This window comes from Phaenicophaeus curvirostris, chromosome 1, assembly GCF_032191515.1.
Source record: "Phaenicophaeus curvirostris isolate KB17595 chromosome 1, BPBGC_Pcur_1.0, whole genome shotgun sequence".
Lineage (NCBI taxonomy): Eukaryota > Metazoa > Chordata > Aves > Cuculiformes > Cuculidae > Phaenicophaeus > Phaenicophaeus curvirostris.
The window spans coordinates 64,312,262-64,332,480 of NC_091392.1; the positions used below are offsets into that span (position 1 = coordinate 64,312,262).

Consider the following 20,219-nt stretch of genomic DNA (forward strand, 5'->3'; position numbering starts at 1 on the left):
AGGCTGGTAGTGACAGGACTAGGGGCAAAGGGCATAAACTGGAGAGGGACAGATTTAGACTAGACATAAGGAGGAAATTCTTCACCATGAGGGTGGTGAGGCACTGGCACAGGTTGCCCAGGGAAGCTGTGGCTGCCCCATCCCTGGAGGTGTTCGAGGCCCGGTTGGATGGGCCCTTGGGCAGCCTGGGCTGGTGGGAAGTGCCAACCATGGCAGGGGGGTTGGAACCGGACCATCTTTAAGGTCCCTTCCAACCCAAACTATTCTATGATCCTAAATTGCACAAAGAGTCGTGACGTGGATTTTTAAACCACCCATTCTGACGCAGCGGGAAAAATTACTGATGACTTCAAAACGAACCCTGCGGGAGGGGGGAGGAACCCAAACCAAGACCCAGAAACAAGTTTCCCCCTTGCACCGCGGCTTAGCGCCGGCGCCTCCGGTGCGATCCCAGCCGGGAGATGCCGTCGGGCAGGGGAAGGCTCGGAGAAGCGGTGCTTAGAATCATAGACTCATAGAATAACCAGGTTGGAAGAGACCCACCGGATCATCGAGTGCGGGTTTGCGGGGCGGCAGGAGGGGCGAAGCCCCCACAGGTGCCCGAGGGGGGGGGGGGGGGCGGGGGAGAGGGAGGAGGGGGCGGTGCTATGGCCGTGGCCCCGCCCTCCACCCGGGGTGGGCGGGGCTAGCGGGCGGCGCGCGCCGGGCAGCACCCTCCCCTCCCTCCTCCTCCCAGGGCTTCCCGCGCGGCCTTTCTGCCTTAAAAGGACAATGGGGCGCGCGAAGCGGGGAGACGTGAAGGGAGGAGGGTGCGGGCAAGACGCGGCGGTGAAGAATGGAGCCGTGGGAACCGCGCATGCGCAGAGGGGAGGAGGCGGGGCGGCGGCGGTTTGGATGGCGAGCGAGGCGGCGGGGGGGGGGAGGAGGCGCGTGCGGGTTCGCCCGGCGGAGCGCGCGCAGCGGCGGGGCCGCATCCCGCACGGCGCGCGTGGGTCGCTGGAGTGGTGAGTGACTCCCGTCCCTGCCCCCCCCCCCCCCCCCCCCCCCGCTTTCTTTCGGGGAAGGAGCGGGAAAAGAGGAAAGGAAAGCGCAGCCGAGGAGGGAACGGGGGGTTTAAAACTGTGTGGAGGGGTTCGTTTGCGCGTTTTGCGCGGTGGTGGTTGTTGTTGCGGTGTGTGTGTCCCCCTCCCGCCCCGCAGCAGCCGGTGGGTTTGTTCAGTGCGCGTTAACCCCGGAGTTCGCCTCCAGTCCTGCCGGAGCGAGAAGACTTTGCCGCCCCGGACAGTTTAAACACGCGGGGCTCCCGTGCGCGGCGTTACCTCCCCCCTCCCCCCCCCCTTTTTTTATTTTCTTTCTTTATTTAAGGGGGTTTAAAGGAGAGGTGGTCGGGGAAAAACGCTTCCCGGGCTGTTGCGGGGCCGTCCCGGGCGGTCCGGGCTCGGCGGGCAGCGTGCGCGTCCCCTCCGCCCGCAAAGCCCGGAGCCGCGAGGAGAAAGCGCTGCCGGGCTCTGGGCGTTCTCCTTCCAAAAGTGGCTCCACGCGGTCTCGTTCCCAGAGGGGCTCCTGGCGTTTTCGTTCCAAGAGTGGCTCCACGCGGTTTCGTTCGCCCGGGTTTGTAAGGGGGTCGGGGCTGCCCAGCCTCGCCACGCGGTCCCCGCTGATAACGAAGTAAACGCCGGCGGATAAACTCTTCTCTCTCGCAAAACTCCTTTTTGGAGTCTTAGGGCTCGAGCATCTTTTATGGAGCGCGGGCCGCCGGTGCGGGGCCGCTGGCGCAGGTGCTGCCCCGCACACCTGTAGCGCCGGGGTGTGTGTGGGGGGGGGGAAAGCACGGAGATACCCACGATCCTTTCCCCCCCATCAAGAAGGGGGGCGAAGGAGCAGCTGGTTTTATTTCTCCCTCCTTTCCCCGTCCAAAAGGGGCGGTTGTTTTTATTTCTCCCACCCCGGCGAGAAAGTGCGGTTGTTTTAGTTTCTCGTTACCGCTGCTGTTTGGAGAGGGGGGGTCTGCACCCCGAGATAAGAGGGGGGGAAAGGGGAGTTTGCGTCCCCTTCTCGAGAAGGGGAAAACCGGGGTCTGCACCCCCCGAGAGGGAGAGACGGGGGAGGGAAAGGGGGGTCTGCACCCTCCGAGAGAGAGAGACATGGGGAGGGAAAGAGGGTCTGCACCCCCCGAGAGAGACATGGGGAGGGAAAGGGGGTCTGCACCCCCTGAGAGAGACATGGGGAGGGAAAGGGGGTCTGCACCCCCCGAGAGAGAGAGACATGGGGAGGGAAAGGGGGTCTGCACCCCCCGAGAGAGAGAGACATGGGGAGGGAAAGAGGGTCTGCACCCCCCGAGAGAGAGAGACATGGGGAGGGAAAGGGGGTCTGCACCCCCCGAAAGAGAGACATGGGGAGGGAAAGGGGGTCTGCACCCCCCGAGAGAGAGAGACGGGGGAGGGAAAGGGGGGTCTGCAACCCCCGAGAGATGGGGGGGGGAAAGGAGTTCGCACGCCCGGAGAGGGCAGTGAGGAAGGGGGCTCTGCAGCCTCAGAGAGAGGACGGTGGCGGGGGGAAAGGGTGTTTGCACGCCTGGAGAGAAGGTGGAAGGAGGCTCTGCACGGCCCGAGGAGGGAAGAACCGCGGGGCACGGTGGCACGTGCTGCTGTGTCGCGCCCCGCGGTGCCGGTCGCGGCGATGTCGCCCCGCGCCGCTTCCTCGCCGCAAGTCGCGGGGTTTGGGGGGGGGGGGGAGGAAGGGGAAAGTCGATCCCGTTGGAGCGTGTGGACGGTGCCCACAAGTTCCCCGGAGTCCCCGTGGTTGGTTGTTGGTTGTTTTTTTTTTTTTTTTTTCTCGCGCGGAGAGGCCCGGCGCGGCACGTAGGCAGCGCCCGGCTGCAGGGAAAACAAAGGGCTCGCATGTGCTACGGGATCCCCGGGGGGGAGCAAAGCGCTCCCCGCGCCGGGACACGGCGGGGACGCTCACCCCGGCGGTAAAACTTATCCCGCGGGGGACGGTGGGTTGGTTTTTTCTTTTTTTTGTTTTTGTGGGGTTTTTTTTGGTTTTGTTTTTTTTTAGCGCCTGGGTGCCGCTTTTGGCGGAGTTCGGAGGGGTTTGGCCAAACTCCGCGCCGGGCGAAGCCCCCGGGGCCGCGTGGCAGCCCTCGGGAGGGCAACTGTTGCCATGTTTGAGTGACGTCAGGGACGGGACGGGACCGGGTGGGGGACACGGAACGGTACCCCCCCCCCCGCCTTCCCTGCCCGGGGCCGGCACCGCGGGGCGCAGGGAGGCGTTCGCCGCGCGGGGCTCTCCTCTTCTCCCTCCCCGCTTTTATTTTCAGTTCGATTTGTTTGGAGTGTTTTCCGTTTCTTTCGGTTTTAGTTGTGGGTTTTTTTTTTTTCCCTTTTCGGGCAAGTTGAACGCGCGGCAGCCCGCGTGTTGGCTCCCGCGGCTCCACCTGCCCGGCGGCTCCGCCCGCTACGGTAAGTAGGTCGTTCGCCCCGGAGGGGGCTTTGTGCCCCCCCGCCGAGCCCGGGGGGATGCGGGGCTCTGCCTTTTCAGGTGTCCTTTATCACTCTCATCTCTTTTTTTCTTTATTTTTTTTTTCTTTAAAGAAATAAACAAAATGCGCTTGGCGGTTTTGCACCACCTCTGCCTTTCATAGCATCACCAGGTTGGAAAAGACCCACCGGATCATCGAGTCCAACCATTCCTATCAGTCACTAAACCATGTCCCTCAGCACCTCGTCCACCTGTCCCTTAAACACCTCCAGGGAAGGTGACTCAACCACCTCCCTGGGCAGCCTGTTCTAGTGCCCAATGACCCTTTCTGTGAAATACTTCTTCCTGATGTCCAGCCTAAACCTCCCCTGGCAGAGCTTGACGCCATTCCCTCTTGTCCTGTCCCTGTCACTTGGGAGAAGAGGCCAGCACCCTCCTCTCCACAACCTCCTTTCAGGTAGTTGTAGAGAGCAATGAGGTCTCCCCTCAGCCTCCTCTTCTCCAGGCTAAACAACTCCAGCTCTATAAGCCGCTCCTCATTCAGGTGGTAAAAGTTGCTGTCTCTGTTGTGTTTAAAGCGACCTGCTGAACCTGTTGTTGGCAGGGCTGAATCCCAGCTGCCCCATTGCTCTGCTGGCGGCTTTGCCCACTGTTTGTCCTACCAAGAGCCTTGTCCCCATCAGTCCGCTGATAGACGGCCCTTGGACCCAAGTTATTCCATTGAATCTTTACTTTTGCTGAGGAGTTGGGAGCCATGCCCCGTCAGCAGGGGAAAGATGTGAAGCACATGTCTCTTGGTGGGGCTGACAGACCCCTGTCCCCTCATCATGGGGAGAAGAGAAGGGGACCTAGTGTCCCTGAACTTCAGCAAGCGTCACGTTTGTGTTGGAGGCTGACTAGCATGTTTGAATGCAGTCCGACCCAGATGCTCTCTTCATTTTGAATTTTAATTTGGTGCTGGTGGAAGGTTGACAGCTACTGAGACATCTGTGTTAGTGCCTTTTACAAGGCAAGCCAGGAGGGTGATGGTTCCTCCACAAGCCCCTTTACTACTGTGTGGTTGCTTCCAAAGGTGAGTGTCAGCTGTGTGCTGTGGAAACCTCCAGTCTGCATGTAGCCAGATTTGCTGTGTAGTTTACAGCTTTTTTTTAAATAAAACGAAAATGATTGTATGAACTGTGCAGCATATGGGCAGACGCTGAACTGGAGGCCTTTCTGCTGACACCGGTGGGCACTGAATTCCTTTGACAGACTGGTAAATTCCAGGTTTCTTGGGATCTGTGGTCTGTGGCGGAGAATGAGTAAGTAACAAGTCGTGGGACTTTTCAAACACACCCACAGGCATGCAGCATCCAGCTCCTGCTGAAAGTAGGTGGGATTGATTGCCAGAGCCTCTGGGAAAAATTCCTCTTCCCTTCTCTGCCAGCCCAGAGATTCTCAAAGAGGAGCTAATTGCCTATGTGTGCAGTCTTTACTTTAAAAAGAAAACATCACTGTTTTCTTAGTGAAAGCTGATGTTAAAAAAGCTGATAAATTCGCGCAGGTTAAAAATAAAGAGCACTAAAACTGAAAACTGTTGACGGTTTGTTGTCACAACTGAACAGCTCTTTCTGTGTCATGGAACTGTCTACTTTGCATTGATTCTTAACGCCTGACGCTTTGTACCTCTTTCATAACGAGATGAACCACACACGCAGTCTTGACAACCAACAACTTCAGACTTGTACCACTTGTAGCACTGCTTTTTAACAGAAAGAAGCAGCTAGTGAGCTGGGGCTTGAAAACTGAGTGGTTAAACAGAACTTATGGGCGGGACTCCATTTCATGACTCGAGCCTTTTCATTTCTGTACGATGTGCTCAGATCAAAGTCCAAGTGAAATGATCAGTAATAATACTTCAGGACATGGAAAAGTATTCTTTTTAATGAAGTCACTTCAGCTCTTCTGCCAAATAATTACTAGTAATTCTGTTCAAGTCCCAATAAGGTATGTTACCCTCTTTTAAAAAAAAAATAAAATAAAAAAATAACTCTGTTCAATGTCTCATGCTCTCAGATGTCGGTGATGCTTTTTCAGTAGCAGGTGGTTGCAAGCAGCATCGTAACAGCTGTAGTGACTGTACCCAGATAAGCATCGCAGTCTTAGTTCCAGCACTTGCTTGGGAACATCCCAGGTTTTCTTTGCAGGGCTCCTCCTAATAAGGCTGAGCAATGCCGTAGGAGTTTCCAGGGGGAGGTCCTCCTTCAAAATGGAATGTCTGCAGGTGGGACAGGTTTGGGATTTCTTTTTCCCCACCTATGCAAATCTTACTGATTATTGTTTTCATGCTTTGGCCTATCCTTTCTGGAGCACTAACCTCATGCCAGTTCACAGGAACAACCAAGTGGCTTAGGTTTTTCACTTCTCTTGTCTAAGTGGGTTAGGTGCTTATTTCCTACTGGTAGGTAAGTAGGCTCCTTTGTGACTTGAGTGCTTTGGAAAACGTCATTCAGAACAGCTTGTGACCTAGGTGGGATGATGTGGAAGCTCAAACGCATGAAAGAAATGTCCAGTTTGGCTGTCATTACCTGCTTGGTAGTTGATGCTAGTTGCAAGTGGTGTGCTAAGACTTTGTTGCAGCACTGAGTGCAGAACAGTAGCGGCAGATGACTACTGGCAAAAGAGGGAGTCACTTCTTTTGGCAGAGGGAAGATTCCTGAAGATGTAGTTTTGCCCTTTTACTGGTTTTGCTTAGCTCATCAAGTGAAAACTCCACAGGGTGCTGTTTGATTAGGATGGATGTGGGTTGTAGTGGCCAAATACAGATTTACCCCAAATGAAGTTCGTTTTGGTGGAGAGAGGAGGGAAAATAGAAGGAAAATCTGAGCATATGTGGGACCAGAAGAATGTACGATATGCACAATTCTAAGGTTATGGTTGTTGGAAATATATGTTTTGAAATATAAGGACAGTATAAAAAATGTTTTTGCAAATCCTGAAGTTGCCTTTTCAGATTACTCCATTTTGCTTGGTCTCTTAGTTCCTTAGAGCACTCTGGCTTTGGACATTTTAAAATATGGTTTTCCAGGGTCCAATTTTAACTTATATTCTAAAGTTTCTTTTTTGCAGCATGTAAACTCAGGAGGGAGGTATGTTTACACTGAGTCTCTGGTATAGATCAGCTCCTCTGTTGATGTACGGTTCTCTGTCCTACAGTTAATTTTCAGTAAAGGTATTGCAATTTATTTCAGCAGAGGGACGGGGCCAAGAGTTTATTAGTGAGACCAGTAACTCTGCTTCTGGCACTGTAGACAGCTCTGGAAGTGGTTTTTGTGTGTGTGCATGTGCCTGGGTATATGTACTTGCAGATGTGAAACTTGGAGTATATATGTTCTTTCTATATTAAGGAATTTGGGTTTTTTTCTTTTAAAGGAAAAAAATGTACTATTTTGGCTATGTTTCTTAGTTTTAGTGAAATCCTGTACAGGTGAACGTTGTGAGATTTTTACTGATGAGAATGGTTTGGATCAACATGCACAAGGGCTAGATTGTGTTTTTTCTGTAGCTCAACTTCAGCAAGGCTGTTCTGTCCACAGAAGGGGAAATCAAATTATTTGCAGGGATTCTCCTCTTTGACAATGTACTGACCATTCTGAGTTGCACAAAGGATGAATGATCCGGGGTCAGAGTGCAGAGATGAGAGAAGAGAGGAAGGTATTGAGTAGTTGGACTGGGATTCCTCTGCTCTCCCTTAACCCCAGGGAATGTTCTCTTTTAGCTTTGCAAGAAGCAGGTGAGCATGTTCCTTCCGAATTGTATTACAAAGGGAGACATGCTTGCCTTCTAGGAATTCCTTCCTTTCTGTTATAAAAGGTTTTCATTCTTCTTGGGTGATCAGAAAGAATGCAGAAGGAATCTGGAAAGGCAAATGAAGGTGGCTCGGCTTTTCTTATTTTAAAATGTAAAAGAGTTCAGAAGTTATTCCCTAACTTGAAAACTTAATGAGCATCTGAAACAATACCTCCTCTTAATTTAGATCATCAGATTAAATTTTGCAAAGAAAACTAAGCACCAAAGTCTAGTCCTGACAGGTAATGAAAGCAAGAAACCGTTTTCACACATGGATGATGCATGCTGTTTTGTACCAGCCTTTCTCAAATGTAGTAACCATAACCAGGGTGTGTTTTTGGTTTGTGTTTTTTTTTCTGTTCCACACCTACTTTATTTTTTTCTGCTTGACTCTGATTTTTTTCCCAAGACAAGTCTCTCTTTGATGCTGCTTTTCCAAAAGTGAGACGGCAGAGGGATGGAGAAAGTCTTTCCCTGCAGCCTTTTCTGAGGCTATTCAAGTTGCTAAAGCAGTTCTTTAAAGCAGAGCTTGGGGCAAAAGCGCCTTCTTTTGCAGAGAGACCAGGGAGGAGGACCACTTCTCCTCTGGCTTGGGAGAATACTGCTCCCCTACTAGTGCAGGGTAAATCTCTGTTTCTGCAGAATGACAAATACACTCCATGAGGATTTCTGATACTTTGATGATGAGCATTTGACTGTTGTGCAGCTGCCAGTTTGAAAGATGTCATATATTCTAATAACATTCTTAAATTTGGCTAATAATGGCATGCTTAGGTAACATTAATAACATGCTTAAATTTGGCGGAATTATCTTGTGTAATGCTTTTTAATTTCTATAGAAGTTACTTTGTTCCTACTTGTCATCTGTCCTAGATTTCACATGGTTAAACTTCCACAGCTGAGATTCAGGTGTTAGGGTAGCTGGCAGTCTAACTCCTTGGTTCTACTTTGGAGTTCTAAGTTGCAAAGCTTTCAAGTTAAACCTTTTAAGGGCACAGTCATATTTATTTCTAAGTACACTTAAGTCTATAGAAATGTAGCATCAACTCCAGCAGGAGACACACAATTATGGTTTTAGAATGGAAGTTGAGACAGTGAGCTTTAAGTTTAGCAGTACTGATGAGTACTTCTAGCCTTAAATACTTCTCTGTTAGCTAAGCTCCCCAGCTGACAATATTTAGTGTGTAATGGTCAAATGGCAACTGTTCAGGATTAGACGTGTAACTGGACTGATGCCTTCCGTTTATAACTGCACTTCAATGCAGTTGTTGGAGAAATCTGTTTTACTTGTGCTTTTGTGACTAGCTTTTCCCCATTCAGGCATGATGTATGGTAATACCGTTGCTGACCATTCATCAAGTGGGAAACAGATGGCACTAGTTTCCCTTCTATTGAAAGATGGTGTTGAAAGGCTGCTCCTGTGAGAACGGCAGCGACGATGCAAACCAGGATATTTTCAGAATATGTGTCTTATGCCAGCCTTCACAAGAGTAATTAATTGTAAAACCTGCATCTTGTTCTAACGTGGTATAAATAGCAGCTGGTGACAGGGATCATCTCATCAGTGTCTGGATTTCTGGAAGATACCAGGTTAGAAAGTAAATCACATTGTTGATACCAGTTCTGTGTCCTGCGCTATAATAGTCAAGATGTTCTGGCTGCTTAAGTTCTGCAGCACTGATGAACCTTGTGTCTGCAGTTAGTCTTTGATTTTCTAAAGAAAAGCACCAGACCAGAGACTTAATGTTGGAGTAGTCAAACAAAATCTAAAGTTGCTGTTTGGAAGTTAAAAATTCCCAGGTGAACGTGCTGTTGGATCGGATCTCCAGGGGCTTGTTAAGTGCAGCGTCCTCAAGAGACTGTCTCTTGAAGCACACCGCATACTAAGAAGCGAGATACATGCTGTCAGTGTTTATCTAGGCACTCTGTTGTTTGTTTGTCTTGCTAGTCCAAAGATAGTAACCTGATTTGGCTGTGTGTTCATTTGCTACATGCCTCTGAAAACATATTCAAGCAGGAGCAGAGAGTAGTTCCGAGCCTAAACATCCCTCGAGCCCATTCATCAGGTTGCTACTGCGATACCTTCTTTCACTTACTGCAGCTGCTCCTGGCCTTCATGCTAATAGAGGCAACGGTGAATGTCCTTAGCAGCCTAGTAGCAGCATTTGGGGCAACTTTGCACAAGTCACCCTCTGGAGAACCTAGCTCTAGGTGAGCTCTTTGTGCTGCAAATGTGTATGAAGAAGAAAGGAATATAGTGTGTGAAGCCTGTGGCAAGCAGTGTGAGCTGGGACAGGAGGGAAGGAAAGACCTTTTCCCTCCATCTCTCTCCTGAGCTTGGAGGATCTCCTTAGTATGCAGCTTGCACGAGTCCCTTGCTGTTCACAGGCTCTGCAAGGGATTTGGTCGGGACAGGCTTTTTAGAGCGCTAACTGCATGTCTTTCTACATGTTTGTGCAGTAGTAAATGCAAGGAGATGCAACCTCTGTGGGCTCCAAATGGTCTTGTATTATAACACACCAGACAGAAATAATAAATATGTACACTTACAGCTGGATATGGGTTCCTTAATGGATTTTGTCTAAGAATATTAACTAACAATATTAGATAATTTTTTGATAGCTCTGTGGAAGCATATTTTTTATCTCCTCTGATCACTTCTCAAATTATTCTGTTGCTGTTATGATGTGTCAGGTCTTGGTGCTGTAGACTGAAGATTTTGGGTTAATTTTCTCTGTACCTCTGGAGGATATTAGAATTATGTCCCTTACCTTCCTGCAGATGGAAGACTTGGGGACAGGTGCCTATGCCACATACATTCACCAGTAACCCAAGTTGGGTTGCTCGGACTTGGCAGTCCCTGGAACTGAGGAGTAGCTGGGAGTTCCTTCTCACCAGATTTGCCCAGAAGTGACTGAGGTGATGCTCTCCCAAAAGTCCTGCCTGAGCTACTGTGTCTTTCAGTAGTACTTGTGAGGAGGAGAGATTGTTTTGTGTAGCTTTTACAAGACTATAAGGACTTGGCATTGTGTTAAGGCAAGAGGGGGAAATCTTGTGTTATTTGCATGGCTCTGTCTAATATAAATTTTTTAAAAGCAGAAGTTCTCAGCAGTGGAAACCTGTTCTCATGGAGCTTCCGGCAGCTGGTAGCCTGTCCCCACTCTGAGCAGTTGGCATGTGATAAGCAGCAGAGACGGCTGCTTATTCCCTGCAGCATGTGGTTGAGGCAAACCTTGCACCATGGCTCTTTTAAAAGAGAACATCTTGGAACGGTCCCCACCTGTATGATGAGACAGATGCTGCGAGGCCTGTGAGGACTTGCTGTGCATCCAGGCCCCGTGCCAGGGAAGCACCAGCTTTGCTCAGTTGTTAGTTTGGGGTTTTTTTGAAGCACTGTGGGAGCTCTGTTTGCTCTGACAGCTTCTCATGCCCTGTCAGACTGTGCCTAACAGAAGTCTGCACTGAGGAGTAACTGGTGCCTGGGGAGAACTGATTTGGTGGGGAGGGATGTGATGTGTTGAAGGAGTCTTTGTCATGGTGATAGCAGTCAATCCACTTGTAACTAACTTTAAAAGTTTCTGCCTGGAAAGCACCTCCACTGTAGCTTACCTGCTCTCATAACAAATTCCACCCCAGGTGTACTGAAAAGGATAGGCAGACCTCGAAGCGCAGTGTGGCTTCTGGCTTCCTGAGCTGCTGGCACTGAGTTTGCAGAGCTGGTGGTTAAGAAGAAACAACTTCCCTGTAAATATGTTTTGCTCTGGAGTCATTTCACTATGGCTGGGATGTGCAGTAGGCGCATGCTGAAATGTGCCCCAGGGTCCTGCTCCCCAGCCCTTTTTTAGCTGGCTTTCCTTCCCATGGAAAGCAGGGTGGGGAGGGTGGGAGGGTGAGAACTGAGCTGGGATGTGAATGGGATGCTCAACAAGGTCTGAGAGTCAAGTAGTGCTCCTGGAGACATGGCCATTGAGGGCTGGGTGGGACTTCACCCTGCTGGTTTTTGAGCGGCTTTTCAGGTACTCTCTGCCCTACAGCCTAGAGGTATGACTGCAGCTCATTAAAAATGGCTCCTATTCACTTTCAACAAAGTTTGGCAGGGATATTTCCAGCAAACAGATGGTGATGACAAGGTAGTTCCAGCGACCCAGAGTTCAGCTGCCAACTACTTATCCAGGGGCTGTGACAGGTTCCCACAGCCTGTCCTGCAGCCTGTTTGGCCCCATACACAGGACTTCCATTAGCCAAGTCAGCTGCATTCACACCTCTGGGTTGTGCTGTTGTAGATGAGCCCTCAGAGTAGAAGTGTGCAGTAAATGGTGAGTCCTGCTTGGTATTGCTTAATATTCCAGCTGTTGTTGATTATATTTTTTTAATAAGAGAGTGTATTCTAGGTGCATCTGCCCTTCTGGGCAATGCAGGGTAGAGCTTTGGCCTAATCTAGCTAGCATCTTCCCATCCTGAATTGCAATTTACTTTTGGTTTGCTCGGTGAATTGCCTAGGTTTATTTTTCAGTATCTAACTGATAAATAACACCAGTTCCTGTTTGTTTTCACAGGCTGCAGTTGGGAGGAGAAGATGTTTGGCTTTCACAAACCGAAGATGTACCGGAGTATAGAGGGCTGCTGTATTTGCAGAGCTAAGTCTTCCAGTTCTCGTTTCACTGACAGCAAACGTTATGAAAAGGATTTCCAGAATTGTTTTGGGTAAGATTCTTCAGCCAGCATTGTGGTCAGTCATGATTTTGATCTCAGAGCCACAAACTTAACGTGCCAACCCTCTTACTCTGAGAGACGGGAAGATGATGTTAGCAGAGGTGGGTGGTGGAGGAGGGCTGGCTTTAGCTTCCTCAGAACTTTCCTGGCCAGGCCAGGAGGAGCTGGATTCTCCGCTGCCGTGTACAGTACCATTTGGTTGTCAGTCTGCGGTTGCTGCCAGTGGAGAGCTGCTCTGCTTCCTAATAGTGAAGAGTCAGACTTGTACCTTTCCCACCTCACAGCATGTGCAGGGCTTTAGACCCGTCTCAGGCTGTGCGTTTTACAGATGTTCCTTGGAGATTTAAATTCCTACACAAGAGGGTAAACAGCATGGGTCCATGCAGGTTTTCTGTGGCTCTTGAAGATCCTAGAATGTTAAATAAAATTTCATGGGTACATACCTAGCAGTTCCAGTAGGGCTCGTGTACAGTACCTTGTTTCAAGTATTGATGCCATTGCTCAAATAGCACATATCAAGATGTTATTAAAACTTCTCGTTGGAAAGCCATTCTGATGGAACTTGAGAATCAAGTAATTAGTTTTCCAGTTAGGTAATGTTGCATATAGTGTTACTTAAGCATTGGTAAGCAAAACTCTAAATACTAGTGATTCTTATACCAGCTGCTGTGACCTTGTAACTTCTTTGAAATGTTTCCTGAAAACTTTGCAATTGTCTAAATTTATGCCCCTGAATTGTCAGCAAAGTAAATTCTTCTGTGATAATTTGTAATAATTTTTTACATTGTTTATTTTGATTTTTTTTTTCTCCTGAGGCAAAATGAATTTCTCCCGTTTATGCTCTAGTTTTCCATGAAATTATTTCCCTTGGAAAAAATTCTGTTGTCAATAGATATTTTCTACTTTGTTTCCAGTCTTGTTGGATTACTTATCATCAAAACCTTAGGCCCAAGTGGAAATTTCATGCATCATATTATAAGCTATACACACGTATCAGAATTGCTGCTCGTCTTAAGTGCTTAACTTTATATGTGTAAATCCTTGCAATCTTCAGAAATACTTCCCTCTCCTCTCTTTATTTCTAGAAACACTCAAGTGTTGAAAGGACAAAACCAAAGCTTTATAGTGTTTTGTATTTACCATAGATTTTTGTGTGTAAAGCTGGTGCCGATTATTTTCCTTGTTATATTTCTTGGCTGCTGTCCTTGGCAGTGCAAAGACTCTGTGAAGGCCCATTGCATATTATTATTTTTAACTGCAATAAAGAAGCCTTCAGTGTACCAGGGCCTTTGGTCTTGTGCTATGTGAAATATGTGTGCCAAGGTAAAAATGCAGTCTTAACACTGAGCAAATAATGTCTTATCTGAGCCTGCCCCCTTCATCTATAAATGCTTCAGAGTCTTTCCATTTAAATAGCTGGAAAGTTCTGCAGTGTTTCCCTTTTATAATCCTTCTAGCGTTGATTAGCAGTAGAGATGATTTCTGAAGAAAACATATAAAGCTCATTAAAGCGAGCAAGAATTGTTGTCATTCCAGTGAATGCTGTTTCTGAAACCTTATCTTAGGTTTATGCAGGAGTGTGTTAGGTGGTATTTGTTACTCATCCTTGAAGCTCTGTGAGAAAGTTAGGAGCTGAATAAGCTTTTGTCAGATCTGTGAGGTCTGTTCCCAAATGTACATTTGAGGAATATGATAATTCCTCTTCCCTCCCTCTCCAATCAGACTGACCAAACCATTGGAACTGTGTGTTGGAGTTTTTGTTTTGGTGAGGTTTCTTTGAACGAGCAAAACCAACTGAAGGTGATAGCGCTGCAGCTTTTAGTGGCCCTCTGGAGGCAGGTTACACCATCTTTTATTTCTGCATGGAAGAGGGTTTTCTGAAAGTGAGACCTGTTCTTTAATGACAGTGTTTGAGCACCTTAGATGAACTGTAATGCCTGAAAAGCAGAATTCAAGGACCCTTGTTTTCCATCATTCTTTATGCTTCTTGCTGCTGTCAAGTTGGGAGGTGGTGCTTTTGTTAACTGTTGTCAGGTGATTTTTGCTTTTGATTTTGACAGGCTCCATGAAGCCCGCTCAGGAGATATTTGCAATGCCTGTGTCCTTTTGGTGAAAAGATGGAAAAAATTGCCAGCGGGATCCAAAAAAAACTGGAATCACGTTAGTCATTTACTTCTCTTCCACCCTAAAACTGACTCGTCTCTACCATAGTCCATCCTGCTAGAGAGAGGAGGTGCTGGCAAGGATTTAGAGTTTGCTATTTCCCCCACGCTCTCCCTTCCCACCCTCAGCATCTCTAAATCCTTCTTGGAGTATTTCCTGTTACATGGCTCTTCTCTCTCTTCCTTTGGCTTACATTCTGTGTGATTATACAAGCCCAGGATGGAGTCAGACTGATTTACCTTGTAATTCCTTTTTTTTCACCAGCTCATAACTTTATTCAAAACTCTTTTATGACATTCCAAGCATTTAAAATTCGACTCCTATCCAAAATAGGCCATGCCTTTTTATTTTTTTTTAGGCTATTCTTTTAATGGTTTAAACAAGCAAAAGGTGACTTGCTCAAGCAACATGTAAATCCATGTTGTTTAGTCAGATAATTACAATGACTGATATCTCGCAGCTGTTCACTCATAATATTCTGGTTTGTTACATCTAATTCAGTTTGGATATAGGGCTGGGAAGATGATCATGGGTGTGTTATCTTTTTTCCGGAAGCCTTGATGAGAGCCAGAACTTGGTTTTTACTGAGGAGTTAAATTGATGATATTTTTTTTCTGAAACTCTGGGGCAGATGCTTGGCAGACACTCTCAACTGAACCTGTATTGGCTGAAACAAATGTTGTCTTCTAAACTGAATCTGTCAAACATAGAAGAAAGCAGAAGTTTAATTAAGTACACTTTTTAAACTAGTTTGCTGCATTTTCATACAGCCTCAGCCTCTTGCAAACCAGATTTAAATGAAACGTAAGAGTGTCAGTGCACAGAACTGCCTTGGTTTAACTAAATTGGTTTTGAACACCTTCAGCTAAGTCAGTGTGGGTACCTTGACTGAAGGGCAATATCCGGGCATGATGCAGAGGTGTTATGCATGTATTTCTCTGTGTTCTAGGTGGTAGATGCCAGGGCTGGACCCAGTCTTAAAACAACATTGAAACCAAAGAAAATGAAAACTCTGTCTGGAAGCAGAATAAAAAGCAATCAAATCAGCAAACTGCAAAAGGAATTCAAGCGGCACAGTAAGTGGATCCAAAGAGATTTTGGCAATAAACTCTGGCCTCCCCTAACATGGCTTAGCTGGCCAAGCTGAATCACCATCTAGGTCCAATTGTATGCTCACGCATTTGTGCGCTCCCTGTTTTCACAACCTTTCATCCTCTGAGGACTTGGGGAGGGGGTGCAATGAGGAGGAAGAGCTTGTGTGCAGGGTGGGCTGTGAGACCGGCAGGGAAGTGGCAAGGGTTAGTGAGGACCCTGGCTTGAAAGTGTAGGCAACTATATAATAATTTTATGTCCCACGCTTCATTGAAACTGAAGTTGGAAGAGGTTTCCCCCAGCTCTTAGTAATGCACTATGGCCATTTTCAGCCCTCTTCTCCCAAGAAGACGGTGATACTGCTATCAGTCTTTTTCTTCTATACGTGTTTTCAACCCAGGCTTTCTGTTTAATCCAATATTCGCCTGTGCCCCTTACATTCCTGCCATGTTTCCTCAGTATGGTTTCCTTGTACCTTCCTCTGCCAGTTTTGGTAATTTCTTTCCATTAGCACTTAAGACTCTTCAAATAGGTTTGGATTCATAGCTTTCCAATAAAGCCATCTGCCAGTTATGCTCTAAATATATGTCTCTACTTTACGTTTTTCTTCTAAAGCAAACCTTCCAGCTTCTTAACTGTTGCTGACTTTGCTTTCCCTCTCTTTCAGTTATCCTTCCTGGCCTGAAGGAAATGTTTTCAAAAGAATCAGTAAAGGCCTTGACCCAAAGAGCTTGTATCTCCTCAATGTGCTATAGCTAATCTGATTGTGTTACTGTAGGTGCTAGGGAAGGTAACTGAAAGGTTAGGCTATTAGACACTCTGTTTACGTCTGCACTGAGTCCATAGTCACAGTCCCAGTTCAGCAAAAGCTCCGTATTACCTAACCCATCACACTAATGGGTAAAGCCTTGCAAGACTTTCTTCTTTCTTAGGCATTCGTTCATATGCAGTGAGAGAGAACATATTCAGTCTGAAGCACAGATCCCAGTAGGCTTCAAGGATCTTCCAGTGATTCCAGAGCAGGACTAGGTTCTCGTCCAAAGCATGTACAGGCTACATTTGAGAGCTAGGATCTGAAGCCTGGTTCTGAACCTTGTTCCAGCTCCTCATGTAGAAGGATCCTTTCCAGTTCTGAGGTCTGTCTCTTGAATGCTGACAAATAGTCTTTGTACTGAAATTGGCAGGGACAAATGAAAAATGGGGTTATCATTGTTAGGTTTTTCTTGTTAATTAAGAAAAGTCTTCCTCTCTGTTCACAGTCCTCCTGCAACCTCTTACAAGTCAGGAAGAGGATAAGTCATTGGATGCGTGTTCTGATTCTTGGGTTTATTCTTTCCCCTTACAGATTCTGATGCCCACAGCACCACTTCCAGTGCCTCCCCAGCTCAGTCACCCTGTTACAGTAACCAGTCCGATGATGGCTCTGACACAGAGATGAGTGCTGGCTCCAGCAGAACACCAGTTTTCTCTTTTTTAGATCTCACGTATTGGAAAAGGTAAAAAGCAACAGAATGCGCACTCTGTGCAGATAGCAATTCACTTCAGCTACATGGTGCTTGATTCTGTTTCAGGAACTTGCCACTGCTAAACTTAATTTGTTTTAAGGATAAAATTTAAGTCCCAAAGTATCATATGATGTCTGTCTGTCTCTGAAAAGAAATACTACGTGTTAAAGATATTTTCCCCTATCTCCCTTCAGTTCCATAAATACTAGTATAGTTCCTATATATAGGAAAATATTTTTATGTTCTGGGGAGCAAAAGGTAATATTCCTGATTGTCGCTATCTTGTCTTAAAACTCCTCTGTAGAGATGATGTGTTACTAAGTGCAGCAATGCTCTTGGCATGCTAGCAGAACACAGCATTTGATTTGGTTGACCTGTGATAATAGTCATTAAACCAAAAAAAATATTCAAGAGCGGGAGGAAAACCACAAGATTTTCTGGGAGCCGAGAGCTTGTAGTCTTCTATTGCCTGTTGTGACACAGTAATCCCTTGTTTAGCTAATTGCTCTGTTGAAATTTTGGTGACTTGGCTGCCTCGTCTCAAATAGTGTTTGCAAGTGCGTTGTAGTCAAGGTTAGTTCAGTGCAGGTGGTTGTGTGTGTGAAACTTCTCTGGGAAGCAAAATGAGAGACTTAGTTTTCTGTAGAGATGGGTTGAGTAATTTTCTTTTTTTTTTTTTTCCCCAAAGTGATGTGGAATTAGACAAAGATGTGTTTTCTCTTTCTGAGCAAAGTTTTTCTTCCCTATATTCTGAGCTGGAGACTCAGAAAGTAGCATCTTGGGTCAAACTGTTCTTTTTTTGCATTTCTATAAACTCTGTACATTCTAAACACACGAACTATGTCTTTCTCCCTGCCATTTCTTCCAGGCAAAAAGTCTGCTGTGGCATTATTTACAAAGGGCGTTTTGGGGAAGTTCTCATAGACACTCATCTCTTCAAACCTTGCTGTAGCAATAAAAAATCTGCCACTGAAAAGCCAGAACAAGAAGGACCACAGTCTCCAGTAATTTCCACCCAAGAGGAGTGGTGACTTCCTTGGATAGCTGCAGAAGGTTATACAGATCCTCTTATTCTCTGGAAAAAAATACTAGAAAAGTGACTGTTCACTTTGGACACCTGCTATGCTGCCAAAAGACTATTCCCTAGAACTGTTTTGGGTTTTACTGCTACAATTCCACAAACTCTGAAGCCAGTTTTTATCTTTTCAGAAAGACTGTACATAATATTTAAGATGCTATGGAACACTGAGCAAAGCTGAATGCTGCTGCAAGGTTGTCTGATCTTCTCCCTTTCTCTCCCACTCGCTTCACAAGTGAATGTGAGGATGAGAGTTTATATATTAAAGTGTATGTAGTTCATGTTTCTGTATTGAAAGAAGCAGTGGTTATAAGGCATTTTTTAAAGTTGGTTGGAACCTCCCTTAAATCCCCAAGAAAATATTTCGTTCTTAGACATGTATGAGTCAATAAGATGAACTAATACATAGAAATATTATAAATCACCTTTCTAGATATATAAATATATATTTTTTAAAGGTGTGGAGATTTCACCCTGTACTACTGACGTAACAAAGACAAATTTCATCCCTCCTCTGTGACACAGACTGGTAAACTGCAGACGTCTCTACTACAAGTGGTAGTTATCCAAGAAGGCCCCCAACATCAAGTGCTTTTTGAAAGGGGTGGGAAAGCTCTCCTCCTTAGCTAAGGGGGAAGGTTTACTTAAGAATTGAACACAGGGAGACGGGAGGCTATTTTGTTTTAACCCAGCAGCAGACACCCTGGGCTCCATGTAGTAACTGACTGGCAATTAGAGGTGGACCAAGAAAACATCTTGATGCCCAAGCTAGGTGTAGATGATGGCCAAAACTGACTAACTGCTCACTGTTGGCCCAGTGGGGCTGAGATGTGACCGCAGACCAAGCTTCCTGCTGGTTTTGGACCTGTCATAGAACCAAACCCCTCACTGAGCAAGCTAGGCTCTGGTCCAGGGACATAATCTGATTGCAGCCTGGGATCTAGATTCCCGATTCTGTTTCGGAACCCTTCCCCTGCAGTGCTTCTCTGTTCTGGAAAGTTCTGTTCAGAATGGTGCTGTATTGAATTTAGGCAGCTCTGTTTGCGTACATGATCAAAAGATATTTCTTACATGGATTCTCAGACAAACTTCTGTGCAAACCATTGTGACACTCCAGACTCAACTTTGCCTGTAGGGTGGAAGCAGCTTCCTGGAAGAGCATACTGCAATTTCAGCTCCCAATTGCTTCATGTTCCTTTTATGAAGGCTTAAGTTCGAGAAGTCTGGAATTCTGCTTTTTCGTTTGTTCTTGTTTTAGATTTTTCTTACTATTACTCTTTTGGGATGTTCTACCATGGATTGCTACAAGCTTTCCTTTTTGTTGAGTCTTCAGCATAATACTGTGGTGGATAGGGTTTAGGACTGGATTTTCATGTAATTTCACTTCCTGATATGGGAATGCTTAGCGAATGAAAATATAGGTAAGGAAGGATATGCAGGTTTTAAGAGGAGCCTTTACACTCAAAGCTCTTCTTTTTTTTTTTTTTTTTCTTTTTTTCCTCTCCTTCCGTTGGGTAAGCCAGCCTCTGGAGAGAAAGAACATCAGGGCAAACAGGGCTTTGACTTATCACAGCCTCATAGCTTTAGGGTTTTCATTGGTTTTATTTTGCTTTTTCCTAAACTCTCTCAGATTCTGAAGGGAGGACAAAGCTGCCTACCTTGCATTCATCTGCAACCAAACAGAATCGTAGAATCATTTAGTCTGGAAAAGACCTTTAAGATCGAGTCCAACCATAGCTATATTGGATGCTTGCTTGCATAATGGCTTAACTAGGTTGGTCATGTCTGATAAGGGCTTGAGCAAGAGTCCTGCCTGGTTTTGCAGACACCTGCTTTCATTTGAATTTGTGTTTTCAGCATCAGTAACTGTACACCTAAGGCTGCAGTATTGGTGGTAGGATGTGCTCTGATATGGATCATCTCTTCTGTATTTATTTATTTATTGCTAGATTTCAACCGCCAGCTGCTTTCCCTACTCCCTCCCACCTCTTCCATTCCTGGTAGTAATGCAAAATGAACTGTATGTAGTCATGCACTTTGTATTAATGTATTAGAAATCTATGGAACCTGTTTTGTACTTTTATACTGTTGAGACACTTGTAATCCAAACTTTTTTTTTTACTAGGATAATGAATAAATTTAGACTTATTTAGAAAATAAACAACTTCTGTTTGCTTCAGCTCTGTTCCGTTAATTAGACTTACTGGTTGAACCACCCCAGGCAGGCAACCAATGTTTCTATTGTAACAAGATTCTGAGACTATTTCAGAGGGTGAAATAACTCCCCGTTTCATTTGGAAAGAAGTGCAGAGCAAGGGAAGGAGATTGTGTCTTTCGTGACAGAGCTGTCTTGGGGC

At 46.3% G+C, this 20,219-nt stretch overlaps 1 protein-coding gene across 1 annotated transcript; it reads left to right on the forward strand.

The window, feature by feature from the left end:
• Window positions 1-935: 935 nt before the first annotated feature.
• SINHCAF (SIN3-HDAC complex associated factor) lies at window positions 936-20,001 on the forward strand. The gene is made up of 6 exons (XM_069860364.1): window positions 936-1,004; window positions 11,868-12,015; window positions 14,085-14,184; window positions 15,137-15,263; window positions 16,625-16,775; window positions 17,653-20,001. The coding sequence occupies exons 2-6, from the start codon at window positions 11,888-11,890 to the stop codon at window positions 17,813-17,815; spliced, it is 669 nt and encodes a 222-aa protein (XP_069716465.1). The 5' UTR covers window positions 936-1,004; window positions 11,868-11,887; the 3' UTR covers window positions 17,816-20,001.
• Window positions 20,002-20,219: the final 218 nt, after the last annotated feature.